This window comes from Panthera pardus, unplaced genomic scaffold (assembly GCF_024362965.1).
Source record: "Panthera pardus isolate Hobbes unplaced genomic scaffold, ASM2436296v1 HiC_scaffold_13, whole genome shotgun sequence".
Taxonomy (NCBI): domain Eukaryota; kingdom Metazoa; phylum Chordata; class Mammalia; order Carnivora; family Felidae; genus Panthera; species Panthera pardus.
In genome coordinates, this window is record NW_026526688.1 from 110002237 (window position 1) to 110023680 (window position 21444).

Genomic DNA, 21444 nt, shown 5'->3' on the forward strand with positions numbered 1-21444 from the left:
CCCAGAAAATTCACAGGGTCTCCCAGAACCTGCAACTTTTGATATCTAAGACAAACCCTCAAAGTTAATATGTCTTTCCATTTATGACCTATTCTCTAAGTTAATCAACACTTTCAATAACAAATTACATTTTCTACATTTGGGTACTTATAATGTACTTAAATATTTATATTATATATGATGTATTTATGTTATATTATAATGTGCTTAAAATAACTAAGCTAATAAGCTTCCAAACAACATTCATTTTTTTTTTTAACGTTTATCTATTTTTGAGACAGGGCCACAGCACGAATGGGGGAGGGTCAGAGAGAGAGGGAGACACAGAATCTGAAACAGGCTCCAGGCTCTGAGCTGTCAGCACAGAGCCCGACACGGGGCTGGAACTCATGGACCGTGAGATCATAACCTGAGCTGAAGTCGGACACGTAACCGACTGAGCCACCCAGGCGCCACAACATTCATTTCAAATCCATCTGTTCCACCTGCTGAAATTAGTTATTCCCTTAAATAATCAATCAACCAACTTCTACTTTATAACTGTAGCAATAATCTGTATTTTCATCAATAAAATATCATCTCAATGTAAAAAGTGTACAAGGTTACAGGAAATGAGTTGAGAACAGTTTTCTCCAGTACCCAAGGATAGTATACAATCTTGGAGTTTCCTCTAAATACTAAATAAAAAGTGACCCCATCATTTATTTTTTTTTAAATATTTTTTGTGTTTATTTATTTCTGAGACAGAGAGAGACAGAGCATGAGAGGGGGAGGGCAGAGAGAGAGGGAGACCCAGAATCGGAAGCAGGCTCCAGGCTCCGAGCTGTCAGCACAGAGCCTGAAGCGGGACTCGAACCCACAGACTGTGAGATCATGACCTGAGCCGAAGTCGGAGGCTCAACCGACTGAGCCACCCAGACGCCCCGTGACCCCATCATTTATATACAGCACCATAAATCGGCTAGCTTTATGTAAAATGTTTGGCATATACACATCAAGTAAATATTTTGATTATTTGTATATGCAATTAAAGTACAGTTATGAATTAATACAAGATGAAAGAAGAGGGAAAAACTGGTTTATTAAGTCAATGCCACAATCTGGCAGCCTCACTACATGTGCAAGTAGTTTCTAACAAACAAAACTGACATTAAAAGAATCCCTTTAAGGGGCGCCTGGGTGGCGCAGTCGGTTAAGCGTCTGACTTTGGCCAGGTCACTATCTCGCGGTCCGTGAGTTCGAGCCCCGCATCAGGCTCTGGGCTGATGGCTCGGAGCCTGGAGCCTGTTTCCGATTCTGTGTCTCCCTCTCTCTCTGCCCCTCCCCCGTTCATGCTCTGTCTCTCTCTGTCCCAAAAATAAATAAAAAACGTTGAAAAAAAAATTAAAAAAAAAAAGAATCCCTTTAAATCCTAAATCATTTGTGTATTTAATGGGTATTTTCTGACTACCTTTCATATGCCATGAAGTGTTATAGGTATTTGAATATATCAGTGAACAAAAGTTTCTTCCCTGTATGCTAGTTAGCAGTATATTCATTCCATGTTTCTCTCCCCCTACTATTGCTCAAATACCTGGGATATTCATCCTCTTCCTGTACATCCTGCAGCTGTATACTGAGGTAGTTTCTTTATGTTCTGAGTTGTCAGCCCCCATCCACCTGCCCACCCCAACTCCCACCCCCACCTCCACTTTCCCAATTCACATCCAATTAGAATCGACCAGCCTCCCCTGACCATGGATTTGCAGTCAGGTTAGGTTGAGACAGCTAAGCCATGTTCTTGAAAATTCATGATCTCTAGCCAGGGAATACTCCTAGAAATGGACAAGTCCTCTGACCTTTAAAAAACAAAATTAAAAAAATAAATGTACAGAGAGAAAAACATTCTCCAACTAGAAAGAAGTTTTTTTTTTTTTTATTTGAGGCCTGGGGCTTTGAAATCCTTACAGTTTTGGCTGAGCTCAACTTTGAGTTCTATAAACCATCAGGATGAGATGGAAGATAGACCTTTTGCATTAAAATGTGCTCACTTCTTGGGGTGCCTGGTGGCCCAGTTGGGTAAGCATCCAACTCTTAATTTTGTGATTTTACAGTTGGGGAGTTTAAACCTCATGTCGGACTCTGCCCTGACAGTGTGGAGCCTGTTTGGGATTCTCTGGCTCTCCCTTTTTCTCTGTTTCTCCTCCACTTCTGCTCTCGCTCTTTCTATCTTTCAAAATAAATAAACTTTGAAAAACAAAGGACTTTTTTTTAAGTTTTCCTCAAAATAAATAAATAAACTTTGAAAAAAGAGGACTTTTTTAAAAGTTTATTTGTTTGTTTTGAGAGAGAGAGAGAGAAAGGGCGAGTTGGGGAGGGGCAGAGAAAGCCAGGGAAAGAGAGAATCCTAAGCAGGCTCCCCACTGTCAGCACAGAGCCTGATGCGGGGCTTGAACTCATGAACCATGAGACCATGACCTGAGCAGAAATCAAGAGTCAGATGCTTAACTGGCTGAGCCATCCAGGTGCCCCAAAATGTCCTTCTAAACAAATACTATACGGTCCTAAATTTTGAACAACATGAATATAAGGACAAAACAGATGATTCTTCCTCATTTTGAGTTTCTTCATATGAAAACAGCAAACATAAAAATATTTCTCTTTATGGACACAATTGGTCTTTTAAAATGTCATTGAAGTGGCTACGAAGGGAAATGATCATCAACTATCTCAAAGATATTTTAAATGGCATGTCAAATGTATCTGCTGTTTTCTATACTATTTGCAGAATAGATTTTCTACAATATAAGATTGCAAACTAACAGCCAAGATGAGAATCCTCTACACTTTTTTATGATAAAATTGCATACCTAAATCAAATTATGAAAACTTTTCTAATAAATCAAGAAAATAGAAGATGTTGAAGGACTTCTTTTCAAAAAGAGGAACTTATTTCCCGAGACGCCCTAGTGGACTCTACACCTGTTTTTTCATTATCACATGGTGATGGGATAAGAAATGTAATATAATTTCTATATTTTAGTTCTTATTGAGAAGTCATCATTTGGAGAGTATGAAATTATTGATTTCAGTTGGTCTTGAATAGCAAAAGAATATATGCATGTTTCAAAAGCTTTGGAAAAATGTATTATTGGCTTTGCTTTTTACCTGTAGTTGCATTAGCTCATTATAATACCAACCAAAGAGTAAGGTTATATTTTTATAGATAGATTCTATATATTGTATTATTATTAATATATATATATATATATATATATATATATATATATATATACATATATATATATATAAGCGTATTCCCTAAAGTTTTATTCTAGTGACAAATACTTCATACCTTCATTTAGGGCAGCACTCAAATCTAATATTGAAATCATTGTTATGAAGATAACATAATTAGTTTGTGGTTCAGAATTGAAAATATTTCTTCACTGTGAAGTATGCAACTCAAAAATATTCATAAATATTCACTGACTGACTGATAAAACTCCCTCAAAGGAAGTAATATGTTTAGAAGAATACTATCAGAGAGTACATGTTAACTGATTCCAGATATGAGTACACCATTTTTACAAATTAAAAATAGCAGTATCAGAAGCATTGCATGATCAGTTTCATGAAATGCCTAGAGTTTCATTCTACTCAAAATTTTGCTTGATTTGTTTATGGATTTCTTGTGTTTATTTTCAAATGCATATTTGTTTTTAATGGACAATAAAAACTCTCTGCCCTCTTCATATACTGATGTTAAATGAAGTATTCTACCATTGGTCTCATAGTGAGAATATCCCCAGTAGGTAAATGACCACCTGAATGGCATGGTTTAGATGACCACAAGGAAATCCATGCCCCAGACTGTAATGACAGCTGATACATTGAATGTAAGGCTTAATCATGTTCATTCATGTTAAAATATAAATAAAAATCTTTTGGAGAGCTAACTCTATAATTATTTCTGGCTATAAAAAAGGATCTGTGAGGACTTTAGATAGAGAACAGAGAAGTGTATAAGGGTAAGGGATTTACTGGAGCATTTCTGAGTGATAAAGACACAGAAAAGGACTCTAGAGGCATTCAAGACAACTGTCTTTTTCATAGTTATTTCTAAAGGACATAATGCTACATAACCTATTGGTAAATGTTATTAAGACCAATTTACAACTGAGTCTCCAAAAGCATTAATTAGCTCAATGGTGAGATGTAGAAAACACCGTATTTGTGCGTTTGTGAAAAATCCTAAGAAACTTAATTTTCACTAAACCTATAACTTGTCTTACATAAAGCATTAAGAGATCTAAATGATGAGCTAACTTGGGGCACCTGGGTGGCTCAGTCAGTTAAATGTCTGATTCTTGATTTCAGCTCAGGTCATGATCTCACAGTTCGTGGGTTCAGAGCCCTGCATCAGGTTCTGTGCTGTGTCAACATGGAACCTGCTTGGAATTTGTTCTCTCTCTCTCAAATAAATAAATAAACTTAAAAAAAGTAAAAATAAATATATAAATGATGAACTGACTTATAAACATAGGCTTCAACTTTTAGTTTCTCAGCAGCTGGCTTCAGGGGAGTATATGTAAGTATAATGTTTTACTATACATTAAATAGATAGGTAGGTAGGTATGCAGGCAGGTAGGTAGGTTGAGCTATAGATATATATATAGAGAGAGAAAGAGGGAGATGTATAGACAGACATGTACTTGTAAAGTCCAAATATTTTCATATTTGAATAATATCTTTTCCTCTTCTTCCTAACTGTTGCTCTATTACAGTTAATGTGCTTGTCCTCAGGAGCCATTTTCTGGAGAAAGGCTTAAATGACTGAGTTCTTTATTAAAAACACTAATTCCCTGGTCACCACCACCACAACTACCCAAGCTAGGCTGAAGTTGGCTATACAAACTTCTAGCAAGTTCCTTGTCCCCACCCCCCCAACCTCTCAGGTGCCTCTGATGCTCAATCAGGCTCCAGAATGGCTTGGGTAGTGGCCATGGACCAACAGCTTAGAAGCAGTTGTTTGGGCCAGATCCCAGAGAACTGTCACCTCTCTCTGTATCCCTCACTCTTACTGTCTCTGTCTGAAATTTGGGATTATGACCGGCAGGTACTATGGCAATCTGGATTGACTTCTTAAACTGAAGTGATGTTACCTCTTCGGAGCTATGGGGTCATCATTTTGCTCACAAAACACAGAGAAGCAGAGACAGTAGATCTGCAGAGACAGGTAAATGAAACTGACTCACAGGGAGAAGTCAAGATTCAGAAATGTAGCCATATAGGCAGAGAGTCCGCTTCTTGCTTCCTTGCGGTTTCTTGTTCATCGGAAGACTTGACTGTTACTGTCCTTGAATTCTATAAGAGATCTCTATTTCCTTTTAATATATCCCCCATTTTTTGTTACACGTTATCTTTGATTGGTTTCTCTTTACATTCATCTGAGAGACTCTTGGCTAAAACAAGAGGCAAAAACAGAATACCTTGGTTGACATGTGAATATTGGCTCCCTTATCCAGAAGCAAGGTGACCATATCCGTGTGCCCCTCCTGTGAGGCCAGATGGAGTGGGGTTACTCCTTGCTTTGTTACAATGTTAGTCTCTGCTCCATAGTTCAGGAGTGTGGAAGCGATCTGCATTTGATTCTTCTTGGCAGCAATATGTAAAGGAGTATAGCCATTCTATAAACAAAAAACAAAAAAACAAAAACACAAAAACAAAAACATATATACATTGTAAGTTTAACATTTGCCTTAATATATATCTTTGCATATATATTCAAGTAGGAATATATATTCAATAGGAAATAAGAATCTCTAATCAATAGAAAAGTTAAAAAGTGAGTTTACAGTAGATCTAGATTCTTACCCATTAAAGTTCCCATCCAACAACACCCACTCGTATCTTTACAACCAACATCAAAAGGCACCCATTCTACTGTAAGACAGGTATAGATACAAAAACCCCAAAGCTTAACATCTCTTTTTATAATATAGGTTGTCTCCTGCAGAGCAACATAAAATAAGCCAGGTTCCTCTTCCCTATGACTGTCCTTTAAATACCTGGAAATGGTTTTCATGTCTCCCTTTACTCTTCTTTCCCAGGTTAAACTTCCCCAGTCCTTCAACTATTCCTGATAGAAGCCCCATCTCCAGACCTCTCCATTAAGGAGGACCTGTTCTGGACTGATTTTAGTTTGTCAACACTGGTCTTGAACTGTGCTACCCAGAACTGAATGCTATGCTTTGGATACAGTTTTAATAGTACAGAATAAAATGGAATTTTATATTGTATATTTTATATTGTATATTTGTTATAACACTCCTGCGACTATGCTTCTAGCTGGATTGTACTTTTTACTTATTCAATAGCTATTTAGTAAGTAGCTAGCACATGCCAGGCAGAGTGTGAGGATATAAAGGTGGACAAGATACAATCCCTGTCTTTAAGTGGTTGCATTCTAATGGAAAAGATATTTAAAAAAAAACAAAACAAAACTAGCTTATATTAATCTTGTGGCCAGGTAAAATCCTAGATCTTCCATTGCCTCTATAACCTGTGAGCTCAAAAATAGAAACATGAGGCTACTAGTTTTATGTGGGAGTTTGTAGAGAGGACCAGAGGAATTCAGACTTTGCTGACAAGAGCTACACCTTAAACCCTATACTTGGTTAAAAGAAACAACAAACAGACCTGTGGAACAAATGTAAGTCTGGAACCTATATTGTTCCCTTTCCTTTTCTTTTTTCAAAGGTAGAATTTTCCATGAAAAATGTGTAATAGAAACTAAAAATGGTGGTTTTGACATTAACTGTGTTATAACGAAGGTAAAGGCCGCATAACGATCAGTTGCTTCTTGTGAGTTTATCCTAAGAGGTCATTTTAGGTTATGTTATTTCCTGAAGCCTAACTGCAAAGGGAACCAAAAAATAAAAAGTAGTTTTCAGAATTTAAATGTCTTCATATGCCATCATCGAATCCTGTTCCTCAATGTCCTATGTTATCTACCTACTCTGCCCCCCCATTTCTCCAAGTAAAAGTAGGCCTCTTTCAGTTCAAATAAATGATATTTCCCTTTCAGCTGCTGATGAAATCTGGCAACTCTCCTTAGAAGCCTTTTCATGATATTATCGTAGGTCCCAGATGCTTCAGGTGTTCTAGAACACTGCACTTAGAACCAAGAGCTCCTTTAAAGGACACATAAATTTTTATGGACCATATAAGTTTAGTATTTTTTTTTTGGCACTGTAGTGTATTTTCTTCCATCCAAACATCTCCCATCCCTGCACATAGGCTCTACGCAAATTAGATGAATTATCAGGATAAATTTACCAAGGTTAGGAAGTCAGAGACTTATGTGGATGAGAACAGCAGGTTTTATCAAAACAACATAAGAGATCATCAAAGAGAGTGTCAATTTTGACAATATAAGAGATCTGACTGTCCAGTAGATACTTGACCTAAAAGATCTGAAGAACCCTCATACTTCATGTACAGTGACATTTTTTGGAATCAAATAACTAAAAAAAAAAAAAAAAAAAAAAAAAATCCAATAAAAACTAAGAAAAGCTCTGGGCTCTGGTAGAAAGAAGCAAACAGATTCTAAGGCCCAAGAGATTACGTCTGAGGCTGGGACAGGTGGTTGCAGTGAATAGTCAAAAGTGGGGATGGGAGGGGTGCCTGTGTGGGTCATTCGGTTAAGCTCCGACTTCAGCTCAGGTGATGATCTAGTGGTTCATGGGTTTGAGCCCCACGTCGGGCTCTGTGCTGACGGCTCAGAACCTGGAGCCTGTTTCGGCTTCTGTGTCCCCCTCTCTCTCTCTGTTCCTCCCCTGCTCATGCTTACTCTCTCTCTCTCTCTCTCTCTCTCTCTTTTTCTCTCTCTCAGCTTCTGTATCTCCCTCTCTCTCTCTGTTCCTCCCCCGCTCATGCTCACTCTCTCTCTCTCTCCCCCTCAAAAATAAATAAACATTAAAAAATTTTAAAAAAAAGTGGAGATGGGAGTGAGGGTCCAAACTAAGAAGCCTTTTTGCAGTAGTCCCAGAGGACTCATGCTCATTGACAGGCGGGGGTGGATGAGTGGAAGATACCAGAGGAGTCTCCTGAACACCCATCCTACTGTGAACTCCAGAGCAGAGGATTGCTCTACCTGGTCTTCTGGACTCCATGCATGTGGCTATGACCATACACCATAGAGGCTAGAGATCAGGGATATATTTTTCTCTCTGGCAAAACCATACAGATTATCTTATAATTTAGATCTTCTCTCCCAAGTAGATTGAGAGTCTCTTTGGGAGGAGAACAATGTTTTACCACAATCCTTTCTTTATACATAGGAAGAGTTAAAGTATTGTTGGGTATTGATGAAATCTTTCATATCTATGTTGATAATGGCCAGCCTGGAAAGTTCATGAAAAAAATACTGGCATGTTAAGTGAGCAGATATTTTTTATTCCATTGAAATAGTTTCTTAGCCTTCATTCTTTCATTTAAATGTATTGAGAACCCACATAATACTGTATGAGGTAATTCAGGAATATGTAAATGAATATTACATAATTACTGTCCTCAAGTATTTATAATCTAGCAGGAAGAAAGACATCAAATAAATACAGAATTAATGAGATTACTAAGAAAAGAGTATCAAGGAATAAGAATGATAAGCATAATTATCAATATTTGTCCTCCTTTTTTGATAGTTTAAGTATTTTATTGTTAGTGTATATTTGTACCAATAAAATATGCATACATATGTAATGTATAAATATATATGTAGACATATGTGTAGTTATATGTACAAAGTTGTGTATATTTATATGTAACATACTTATATATGAAATATATAATATTATACAGAGTATACTTTTTATATAACGTATCCCATTTTATTATATATGTATAACTATGTAATTTAAATAGACATGTGAGTACATATGTACATATTTGTATAATAGAAGTAGACTAATTCTCTCTCTACTGCTTTGGGACACAGTGGACCTAGTGGTTAAGAGTGCTGGTTCTAGGGGCGCCTGGGTGCCTTAGTCGGTTGGGCATCTGACTCTAAATCTTGGGGTTGTGAGTTTGAGGCCCATGATGGGTGTAGAGATTACCTAAATAAATAAATAAATAAATAAACTTAAAAAAAAAAAGAGTGCTGGTTCTAAAGTCAAATTGCTTTAGGCCAAATCTTAGCTCTATTGCTTTTTAGTCATGTGACTTTTAACAAATTAACCTATTCAAATATCACTTCTTTATTTGTAAAATAGAAATTATTATGACACCAATCTCAAAGGATTATTATGAATTTAAATGAGATATTGCATGTAAAGTGGTAGGCACAGTGCTTGGCTAATAAACGGTGGTTGCGCTATTTTATTGTATCATCTAACATTACATGACTATTTTCCTAACAAAATAAATACTTTTTCTTTTTTAAATAAATCCTAATATGCTCTCAATACATGTTTGCCGAATGAATTAATGAAAGGTACAATGATTACTTTATGTATCATATGACATTCATGTGTATTTTCAGTGTAAATAAGGGACAGCTCCAATGGCGAAAGATGCCCTATCCATAGGTACAAGTCTTAGTTGGGACCATCTCAGAAATTGGTGCTACATGTACACCAAAAAGGAATTCCTAGCCTAGGGACTTAAAAGGATGTATGTTATAGTTGACATGGATGAACTATTTAAAGAAAAAGAAATAAAGAGTCTTACATATACCACAATGAAAAAATTGAAGTCTAAAGGAATGAACAATTCAAAGGTTATGTTATAGGAGAACACGCTGTTTACAGGGGAAAAGAAAAAAACCTATCTGCCTTTATGAGGTTTCATTTCTCAAAATTCAAAACTTCAGTCTCTAAAACAGAGCGTTGGCAATAAGAGTCATCTCTATTGGTTCGTAGGCACATCCCCTTAATCTATACTGACTGGTAAAAAATCTTAAACGACTTTGTGGAAGCAACTGGTAGAAAATTTTTTAAAAAGTCAATATCAAAAGCTACTATCACTAGAACTACTTGCAATTATACCATAGCATGTGTTTAAAAAAAATTCCCTGCAACAACATGGATGCAGGTAGAGAGTGTTATGCTAAGTGAAATCAAAGACAAATAACATATGATTCCACTCATGTGTGGAATTTAAGAAATAAAACAAACAACCAAAGGATAAAAGGGAGAGAGAGAGAGAGAGAGACAAACCAAGAAACAGACTCTTAACTATGGAAAACAAACTGATGGTCACCAGAGGGGAGATGGGTGAGGGATGGGTGAAACAGGTGATGGGCATTAAGGAGGGCGCTAGTCATGATGAGCACTGGGCGATTTATGGAATTATTGAATCACTATATTGTACACATGAAACCAATATAACACTGTACATTAACTATATTGGAATTAAAATTTTAAAAAATAAAAATTCTCACGTGCGGTCAGATTATAGTTATACCCTGTATCTGTAAACCCTTTTCTGCGGTCCTCACCTTGGCAGTGGCATGAGGGGAAGCACCCTTCTCCAGTAACAGCAGTGCCACCTTCTGGTTGTCATAATGAGCAGCAACATGGAGTGGGGTAAGGCCATTCTGTAAAGGGTGTGTTTAAATTCAGCATTAATAAATTAGCGTTAGCTGCCCTGAAGCTACCAAAATGCATGGAAACCGATGTATATTAAGTCTGTGTTAATTAATTAATATGGTCAATAAAAAATCAAATAAATGCCTAATGGTTTTCATATTAGAAATTTAGCTAAAACTGAAAACGCTTGGTTGAGCTTAAATTAGCACAGGTTATCTTGATATCCACCATAAAAAGAAGCCTAAAATGCTATGCAAGAATTACTACGTTAACATTGCAAGGGCTCTTCTAAATTTAGAGATGTTCTGGGCCCTGTTGTGACAAGAACATACATTGGAGGCACAGTTTTAAATGCCTTCTAAATTGGTGTGTATGTGGACAGGTCACGGACAGAGAGCCATCATGTCTATTTGGCATAGTTTCATCAGTTGCTTTCATATTCCTTTCAGGAGAGTGGGAAAAATATCCTGAAGCACAGATCTCCAAAGCTTCCAACTTGACTGAGTTATAAAAATGTCACATATTAGCTTTGCGCAGTGGCAGTATCGTAGCCAATGAGGTTTATCCAAGGCGCGGTTATAGCTAATTGAAAAATGTCACGTATTAGTAAAAACATTTACCTTCCCTGCAGAATCTGCGGCAGCACGGCGTTGCAAGAGGAGTTTTGCCACATCCAGGCTTCCATACTTGGCTGCTACATGCAGGGGAGTGAAACCTTTCTGGAATGTGAAGAACAAAAGTAAAATGTAATATTTATTTTTGTGACTCCTAACAAAACTTGTTTTATTTGTTAACATATTAAGCAAACTATATCGGGGCTCTCTATTTGGGAGAAATAATGAGAAGCATTAAATCTGTGAGCCACAAACAAGGACTAGAAAAAAAGAAGGAAATTTAACGCACAAGAGTTTGACTTAATAGACTGAACAAAACAAACTTTATTTTGAGGGCTTAGAAACTGAAATTTGACTTTATGGGGTTGGGATTTATAAAAGCTACCAGTGTCCCTAAAATGGCTCTCGTTAGTGAGTTGGGCAGGATGTAGACGGGAGCTTGGCTTTTTCTTGTCTCTAAAATTAATAGGACTGAGACAATAGCTGCCTTCTCTTTATAATACCTGAATTCCAAATTTCTTCATTTAAATTTTAGGATATTTCAACAGCAATGGTAAAAAAAATATATTATTATTGTGATTCAGTTGATTTGTATCTTCTGCAGAAATAGCAGGATAAATGGTTGACAGAGAAAAAAATGTTCACTACTAAAAAGCACCTCCCATCCTGTTATCCCCTTTCCCAGAAGACCTGCGCTGTATAAAAGACCAATTCCTTTTGTAAAATACACTTCTACTTCTGGCACAATGTTGAGCTGATTGACATCAGACTTTTAAACCCACCACAGTGTAAAGCTTTTTTAAAAGAATGCTCTCTTACCCATGTTTATAGATTCAATGACTTATGTGCCTGACTAATGCCATTCTCTGTAATTAGCAGTGTGTTACAAAAACAGCCAAGTCGCTGGGCTCAGATCTCAAGGATGGCACAGTTCCTACACCATGATCTCAAATCCATCCTCTTGGCCAGACAGTCTAGCCACATGCTCTTCTGGCACTACAGTGGAGTGGGAGAATTCTAAAGCTGACCAGGGCCTGTACAACACACAAAGTAAATGTGCCTGCGGTAGGTGGTGTAAGATATAGCTTATCCTTGGGACCATTTAAGCCTTCGTTGCAATACAGAGTATCTCCCCAGAAACAATATTGCCCGTTCGCAGTGTCACCACACAAATTACTTTTAAGATGTTGTTTTTCTTGTTATTTCTTTTTGAACCCTTTGGCACTAATAAGTCCTTGGAGGAGAGTGAGTCTTTCACTTTCTCCAAGTGTGGGACAAACATAGGAAGTATTTCCTCCTCCTTGCACTAGCCCATTTAAGCCAACATTTACTGTTAATGTGCTCCGTCTGCTCAATGCACACAATGGTTGGGGTGACAATCAGGATGAAGAAGAATCCTTTGAGAAAAAAACCATGTGGTAAGGAAGAAAAATAAATGCCTTACCCTTAAAGTCCTGCTGGAAGAGTGATCCAGCCCCTTTATAAATTTGGAACCTATTACCAGACAAAACTACACAGAATCTTTAATGTAGAATCACAAAATAGAGGTTGGAAAGCATCTCAAGTCACACATTCCTTCTTTTCCCTATGTTAACCTCATCAGGACTTCATTTACCCTCTGATATGTATAAACACTCCAACAGCTTTAATGATGATGAGTCAACTATTCATCAGAACCCCAGTGAGTTCCACTGTTAAACTGATCAGTTTAATACTCCCTTCCATTTGACTGCTGCACTTTACTATTGCTCTAGACATATTTTTGAAATCCTAAACAACTTTGGAAGGCACCATATTTTATTCTCTATTTCTATATTTTAGATACTTGAAATTATTTACCACCTTCATCTGACGAGACAGTCTCTCTTGGGTCTCTCTTGGGTGGTTGTTGTTGCTATTAGTAGTTTTTTGCTTAGTTTCTGGGTTTGGGTTTTTCTAAAAAATGACTTTTAAGTTCCTGGCAACTCTTCAGATTTCATCATTTGAATAGGTATCAATTTCTTACATTGAAAACATGCCACAGGCAACCAGATTAAGTCATAGCTAGCGGTTGCCCCTTCTGCTAGTACAACAGATGCGACAATACTACTCCAGTTCATACTTCTCCCTCAGATGTAGTACTTATGCTTATTTACTATGAGTAAATTGAAAATGTCTTTTAAATAATACGAATCACTGCTGTACTCATGGGAATTGTTTTGCCTTGCAAGCAACACACTTGTGATAGGCTCTAAACTTGTCTCATTTCCCTACTCTTCTGTACTCGTCCAATTTCTTTAGCACTGATTAGCTGAGTGTGTTTGTGTTTTATTCTAAGTCACATCCACAGAGTGAATTTCAAATAGGATGTATAAAGTGGAGAAAAATTATTCTGCCCCGGCATGAAACTCCGAACATAAGTCAAATTCAGGCTGGCATACACAAAGAATACACAACTAATGAAGCGATTTTCTAGCACAGCTCTATTTAGAGACTGTACATACCCAGGCAAGAATATAGCCTATAAATATTAGACAGCAGAATGGGAATGATAACTGGCTGATACCACAGTTAGAAAATTGCAAGATCAAGTGAGGTAAACTTCTAGATAGTACTAAAACTCTTAGCAAATACAGTATTGCCAATTTAATGCAATTTTTTTCTTCTTTAGTAATACTAGTTCAATGTATTTGAGAATCTTATATTTTTTCTCTTGGGACTACGTTATACATTTTATGATGGAAAGAGAAGAGAAAGTGGCCCTTGCTCTATGGAAAAAATCTCAGTTAAAGCACTAGATACCTGTATTAGAAACAATACTAACTAGAAAGATGGAATCTAGCACTCTTTACTGAAGGTATGGTATGGAATTTCACAATCCCCTTTGATGATTTAGAAAATGAATCTAAAATATTTAAATAGGAAGAAGTCAGAGGCCTAAAGGAGATCTACCTTTCTTGATACTCTATCTAGTAGAACAGAGGAATCCTGACTCAGATCCTTCCCGGTCCATGTTGTCATGGAGCCATCCCCTTACCTTGGTAGCTAAAGAGTGGGCTGCTCCTGCTTCCAAGAGGACTGATGCCACATCTACCTGGCCTTCCCTGGCAGAGATGTGCAGGGGCGTGTACCCATTTGTTGTGGCTGCATCTGGATGAGCCATATGTTGTAGAAGCAGCTGGACAATTTCTGTCTTACCAAGGCGAGAGGCAATGTGCAAAGGCGTCTGTTCCTCCTACAACTCAAGTCAAGTAAAAAATTAGTGCCAAAACAAGCCAAACTTCACGGATGACATATTTCACTCAGATGTTTCCTGATGTCTTCTTGGAATTTCTAGTAGCGCCTAGCCAAAAGGATATTATTACTACTCTGACCATGATTTATGGTATATTTTGTTATGGAGGTGACTTGTTTGGTCACAAAATCTTCCTTAGACTTTTCTAGAAGTATGTACTTTCATGAACTTGGTCATTGTTTCCGGGGCACACCCACATGTTTCTCAACTCATTAAGGCTTTAGCCCCCACTAATGCTTAAATACAAACCAACTCGTGGTTCTGAGTAAGAAAAAAAATCTAGTCCAGAGGCCTAAGACCTAGATTCTCATCCAAAAGCTTTCATTAAGAGACAGTACTTATTCTGGGAACTATATCCAGAGGAAAAAAAAGGGATCCAGGGAAAACTGTTCTTACTTAACTCAAACAAGCCAAGGATACAAATGCTGGTCATTTTCTTCAAGTAGGGACTGCATAAAAAGAAGATATCATAATCTGATTTTTTAAAAAAATGCTGTTCCAGGAAACACTGCATATAGTTCTGGGACTTGGATCCAGGACTTCAAAGATGAAATGGAACTCTGGCAAGAAGCAAATGGGGTTAACTATTTGCCGAGTGCTTTCCATTTAGAAGCACAGAGAAGACATAGTTGGTACTATGAATAGGGAGGATAGGTTGGAGGAGGCTCAAGAAATCACCTGACTCTAATGTGTAGTCAGAAAAATGCTTTCATTTCAGTGTTAAGAGAACAAGGCCAAGCCATCTTCTTATAAAAAGAAAGTTGGGTATAATCTTAGTGATGAAAAAAGGTATGTCTTTACAATCTGTCCAAAGGCATGTCATAATCAGAGTGAGGAAGGAAAATCTGGGCCAGCATACTGAGCTAAGAATGAATGGAAAAAAGATATAATAGAGTGGGGGAAGAGCTGTTCAAATAAATGCAGTGTCTTAAAGTACCAGAAAAAAGAAGTATTCAGGATGAGAGGAAATAGCATTGTATGAATTTCAGGGTGATGAAAAGTAAATAATAAATAACAATAATACAAGTATTTTAGTAAGAGAATTGGAATTTTTTGAAAAATTGCAATTTATAAACTTCCTTCAGGTATGATGCATACTTGATCCTATTCTTACAAAAGACCTGAAAAGAAGGCGTAAAATGTAGTATTAGTATCATTTTCTAGAAAACTGAGATGAAGAGGAAGTAAAGTAGTTCTCCAGAATTGTCACCAGGCTATTAAAACAGGACTTGAACTCAGGCATTGGATTCAAAAGATATTTATTCCTCTATACATTCTACAGAAATAGACACAGTTACATTGGCCACTGAGGAAACTAACAGAATGAAGCGACTCTCAATAGGAAAGGAGACTGCAACACTTCAGAAGATACAACTGTTTTTAAATATATAGCAGAGAAAATAGACAAATGGGGAAAACTGAGTTATGAGGATAAATGGAGAGCAAAACAACAACAATAAAAGAACTGAAGAACTTGAGAATAGCTATCATGAATATCTGTTGTTTCCGGGTTTCCCTTCTTGCACTTCTGCCCAACAATTTGATAGAGGTGGGTACTGCAAGTGACATAATCTAAAAGGTGTTCTTGATGAGTGAGTGGAAGAATTGGGGCAATGAGGACATCTTAACCTAGGGCTAGTAACAGCCAAGTATTTGGTTAAGTTATCCTTTGGTTCTCAGACTACAGAGCATTCAGGCACTTGATTTTGTTTCCTTCATTTTGTTTTTGTTTTTGTTTAAGTTAAGAAATAAGCTGTCTTGCCTACTTTCTTCAACTTTTGGTACAGTCCTATCTGAAAGTGAAAAAGAGAAGAACAAACAAATTTGGTTAGAAAGTCTTCCCAATGGTAACTAGAGATATAAGACCTCTAAGGTTTGCAGAATTATTTATTTCCCTGTTGAACTGCAAGAGTTGAATTTGCTGTCCCAAGCTAAAGTTAATTCAAGCCAAGGCAAAGAATTGGGAAAGCACAGAAAATAATATTGATGGAAAGAGATTTAAAAGGGGGGAGGGTTAGCTTGATCCTCTAGGCCTCTTTCAAATATAAGGGGCAATAATTATTCCCTCATCATAAAGTGTCATTGACTGTGATACAGCCTGGACCAGGAAGAGATGAGTTCTGCCTTACTACCACAGGCTACAGTCTTCCCAAATTAGGAAGACTTGCTGAGCCCCAACTCCTTTACCAAGGGTCAGCAACAGTAATGGCTGGGACAAGGTTCAAAGATTTGATAAAATTTCTGCTATTAGTTCTTAGCTAACAGGATTCCCAGGAACCTAATCAACTGGGAGCTGACTAAAATTTTAAGGTGAATTAAGTTTCAAGTGAGTTTAAGCCTAGGGGCCTTCTTATTGCTCAATCCCTAAAGCAAATGTCAGCCCCCCATATAATGCCAACAGAACATGGGCACCTAAAGCAAGAGAGCTCCCCAGTGGGCAGGCTCCAGGGGTTCTCTCGGTCATGTCCATGGAGGATACGGGACAAGGAAGAACCTTGATGAGAGCAGCGTCTGAGGGCAAGCATATGGACTGACTGACGAACTTATGCCACTGTAGTCCATGCTCCCCAGTCTGTCCAGCAAAATATGCCTTATGTTCTTGACTGTTGAAGAGAGTATGCCGCTTGCACTTTTCAAATGAGAGATACTGTTGTGAGTACATGATTTTTCTTTCATTATAAATTAGGAGTAGTGCCATGATTATATAACCAGGAGATATTATTTCCAAACCTGATTAAGAAGTATAGACTATCCAGAGAACTTGCCCTTGGAGTTCAGTGTAGTACCTGAGTGTAACTGCTGACCATCTCCCCTTTGACACAGAGTGAATTATAAAGCAATGTATTAGGTTAACAGAGAGAGTTTTCAGAAGCGCAGACATGTGTGTATGCTTGCTGGGAAACCAGCAGGTAAAACAGAACAGACAGATGTTGGTTTTTCTGTTCAATACTCTTCTGGGAAGAGACGTCCCTCCCTCCCTCCTTTGGGGGAAGGGGACACCCCACACTACACGTGGCTCTGGGGAGACTGCCAATCATCTCATCCCACCTCTTGAATGGGCATGGAACCCAGGCTTGATAAGATAACCTGGCCGTAGTGAACAGCTCAGGTGGGAAATGTGACTAATTAGAATCCTGTTGTTTGTTTAGATGAAAGAGATAAGGGCTCCCTTTACATCTGAAACGGAGATAACTATGTCAGCAGAGAAAACCTAGGAGAAAGACACAGAACCAAGGAGGAACTTTTTTCTCATCCTTTCTAATTCCATGACCTCAGGCAAGACGGCAACATTTTGAATTTTAGAACTCTAAACCACCCTACAACACAGGGTTGTTCTGTGTGTTGAAGAAGATAATTTGTGTTAAAATACTTTATGAAGTATAAACCGCTGTACAAATGTTAACTAAATCAAAGATTTCCAGGGAAACCTAAAGGGCTAAATAAAAATAGAAACTCATGGTGAAAGTACAACTTAAAATAGAACATGTGAAAAGGAAAACCATAGCTTCTTGCTGCTCAGCATAATCCCAGGATCAGGAACATGGGCATCACTTGTGAGTTTTTAGAAATACAGATTTTGGGCCTCATCCCAGCCCCACTGAGTTCAATCTGCATTTTAACAAGATCCCCAGGTGATGTCATGCATAATGACCTTTCATTAGCATGCCTTTATATAAGGCTATGGCAGTTTCTCCTGTCCGCCACAGAAGGATGCTATAAGAAAGGAATTTCACTTGCATCCTAGGGTAGGTGGTGGAGTTGAAAAAACAAACAAAGGGTCATAAAATGTGATACTTAAATAAGGAGGAATAAAAAATTATAGATGTTTATATATGTAGACCATGGCATTAAACATAGTTGCAAAAGAGAAGCAAAACAATAGAATTGATGGAATTTGCGTGTAAAAATAAACACATACATAAATGTTATAATATTTCACAGTAAAGAGTCTGTAGCCCGTGGTTTTTGATGAAGGGGTTGCAGATGGTACCCAAAAAAACATAAGGTGATAAATAACAGGTTAAATTGATAACACAAAAAATTGGCAAAGATATATGAAAATAAGCAAATTTCCTTTAAAAATAGAATAAATTAGAGGTGTCTGGGTGACTCAGTTGGTTGAGCGTTTGACTTGGGCTTAGGGTCATGATCTTGTGCTTCACGAATTCGAGCCCTGCATTGGGCTCTGTGATGACAGCTCAGAGCCTGGAGCCTGCTTCAGATTCTGTGTCTCCCTTTCTCTCTGCCCCTCCCCTGCTTGTGCTCTCTCTTTCTCTAATAAAATAAAATAAATAGAACACATTAAATTTGAATATAGAAAGATATTAAGCAGTTTAATTTTGAGAGATAAACAGGAAACCCTTTTACTATTAAATATGGATTACAAATATTTACTAAAAATATTACCACATTTCTGGTAAAAATACTGAAGTTCATGATACTCAGAGTGCATTGATTAACTGTATGTATGTATATATATATATATATATATATATATATATATGTATATATATATATATATATATATATGTATATATATATATATATATGTGTGTGTGTGTGTGTGTATTTTTAATAACTAATGCCAGGTAAGCTTGAAAGGAAATGAGAATAGATGGAACACAGAAGGTTTTTAGAGCAGTAAAACTACTCTGTATGATAAGGATGGATACATGTCATTATACATTTGTCCAAACCCACAGAATGTGAAACGCCAAAAGTAAACCCTAATGTAAACTATTGACTTGGGGGATTGTGATGTGTCAATGTGTGTTCCTCAATTCTAACACATGTACTGCTCCTATAGGGAAAGTTGATAACGGGGTGGCCTATGCCTGTGTGGGATCAGGGAGTATATGGGCAATCTCTGTAACCTCCTCTCAATTTGCTGTGAACCTAAAACTGCTCTTAAAAACTAGTCTTGGAAGGGGTGCCTGGGTGGTTCAGTCAGTTAAGCATCCAGCTAAGGTTCAGGTCATGATCTCACAGTTGGTGAGTTCAAGACTCACACTGGGTTCTCTGCTGTCAGCACAGAGTCAGCTTCGGATCCTCTTTCCCCCTCTCTCTGCCCCTTTCCCACTCGTAGGCACTTGTGCTCACTCTCTCTCTCAAAAATAAATGAATGTTAAAAAAAAAAAAAAAAAGTCTTGGGGGTGAGAGGAAACAAGAAAAGTGCCAAGGCAGAGAAGAATACAGTTTGGATAACAAAAGCTCTAAATATATAACAACATAAAATACCAATGATGATTACCAAAGAACATAAATTACATTGCTCACACAATGGATAAAAAGGCAGATAAAATCCAGAAGGACAAGAGTAATGTTAAGGCTGCCCATGTTTCACTGTATTTTTCATGAAGGTCTGTAGAAAAAAATTCTATTAAGTTCATAGAGTCAGAGAATATTAAGGAAGTCTGCAAAGGAGTTTCAAGTCCAACCTTTATATTTTAAGGACCTAGAAGTGCAATGACTTGCCTGAAATAACAATGTGTAAGGACTCCAGCCAGATGTTTTCATTCTAATACAATACCATTTCTAAAAGGGAGTCATGATGGTACAAGTCAAGCTGAAGTGAGTTCTAGCTTAGGTACTTCAAATATTGAAGCAGAGAGAATCCCAAAGATGCTAGTGCAAAATAAATAAATAATTAATTAATTAAAGGAACGACGTGAAAAAGGAAATTGAAGGTATAGTACACTGATAAAAAATTACTAGCATATTCAGTGTAGATGAAGAAGGTGAGAAAAGCAAATGGGAAGTGAATTAAAAAAAAAGGGAAGGAAGGAAGGAAAAATCAAGCTGTGAAGGGATTTGAAGCAATTAGAAACAAGAGAATCTGATCAAGTAACCTCGAGACCCCAACTGTTCTACTTGGAATCACAGAAGTGCAGACTGTCTAAATACGTAAAATCATAGTAAGGAGAAAAGTATAATTCATGATAGAAAGGAGGAAAATAATAGAGATAAATATACAACATTAAAACTTTGAGTATAATTTGCTTGTAAGTAACTAGTAAGGAATGTCTGTGGCAATTTGATTGGCTTATGGTATGAAATATATTTTAATACGCATACTATGTCTATAATACGGTAAATTTTTTAAATTCATGAAAAGAGATATAAGTAAAAGTGTTTCCATAGGTTAAAAAATTATTAGGCTAGTCAATGCTTTATTTCTTAGAGACTAAATTATACATTTTTTTCAAAGTTAATGTTTCTGAAATTGGGGTGCATTTTCCATTGTGTATATTTACTATACCATTTCCTTTTTTGCCTGTAAAACTGCTATTGAATTGATACTTTTGCATACAATCCATGGCATTTCCAAGTCAGGGACATGAAGAATAGCATTCCGTCATAAAGGTGAAACTCATGCACGCAGTAGGAGAGAACCTCCGGCACCAGCACGTACCCTGGCTCTGGCATCGACAAGGGCACCATTTCTCAGGAGGCATCGGACCACTTCCACCTGCCCTGCCCGGGCTGCCATGTGCAATGCAGTCTCCCCACGCTGCCGGGAAACAGAGACCATTGAGTCATAAGTAAATTCACTGCTCTGAATGGTCAAGGATGAAAATGTGCCTGTTTGTGAAATTCAGCAATCAATCCAAAGGTTTAGGAAATCTATGAAAAGGTATAATTATTTCATAATTATTTAGTCTGAAACAATACAGTTTTGTATCTTCTCCATCTTCATAAGGATAAAACAAATGTTTTTTAGGTTTTTTTTTTTTTCAGTCCATGACAAACAAGTGAACTTACCCCAAAATCCGGTATACCCTGAGGTTTAACTTCATAGTTAATTTGGCATAATTTAAATTGCTTTAGGTGAGGGGCACCTGGGTGGCTCAGTCAGTTCAGCATCTGACTTTTCATTTGGGCTCAGGTCATGATCTCATGGTTTGTGAGATTGAGTCCTGCATCAGGCTGTGCACTGATTGTACAGAGCCTGCTTGGGATTCTCTCTTTCTTTCTCTTTCTCTCT

At 37.3% G+C, this 21444-nt stretch overlaps 1 protein-coding gene and 1 pseudogene across 50 annotated transcripts in view; one reads left to right on the top strand and one right to left on the bottom strand.

Annotated features, from left to right (window-relative positions):
* ANK2 (ankyrin 2) overlaps positions 1–21444 on the bottom strand; it is a 669482-nt gene that overhangs the window by 93429 nt on the left and 554609 nt on the right. For 46 of the 50 annotated variants that reach the window (XM_053901307.1, XM_053901312.1, XM_053901304.1 and 43 more), the window contains 5 exons: positions 20872–20970; positions 14202–14399; positions 11192–11290; positions 10481–10579; positions 5472–5669 (listed from right to left, as the gene is read on the bottom strand). In XM_053901307.1, coding sequence (XP_053757282.1) covers positions 5472–5669; positions 10481–10579; positions 11192–11290; positions 14202–14399; positions 20872–20970 — 693 coding nt within the window. The remainder of the gene's footprint in view (positions 1–5471; positions 5670–10480; positions 10580–11191; positions 11291–14201; positions 14400–20871; positions 20971–21444) is intronic. The other 4 variants (XM_053901346.1, XM_053901310.1, XM_053901340.1 and 1 more) reach the window with 1 other exon arrangement.
* On the top strand, positions 11097–11178 carry LOC128776710 (U4 spliceosomal RNA; annotated as a pseudogene).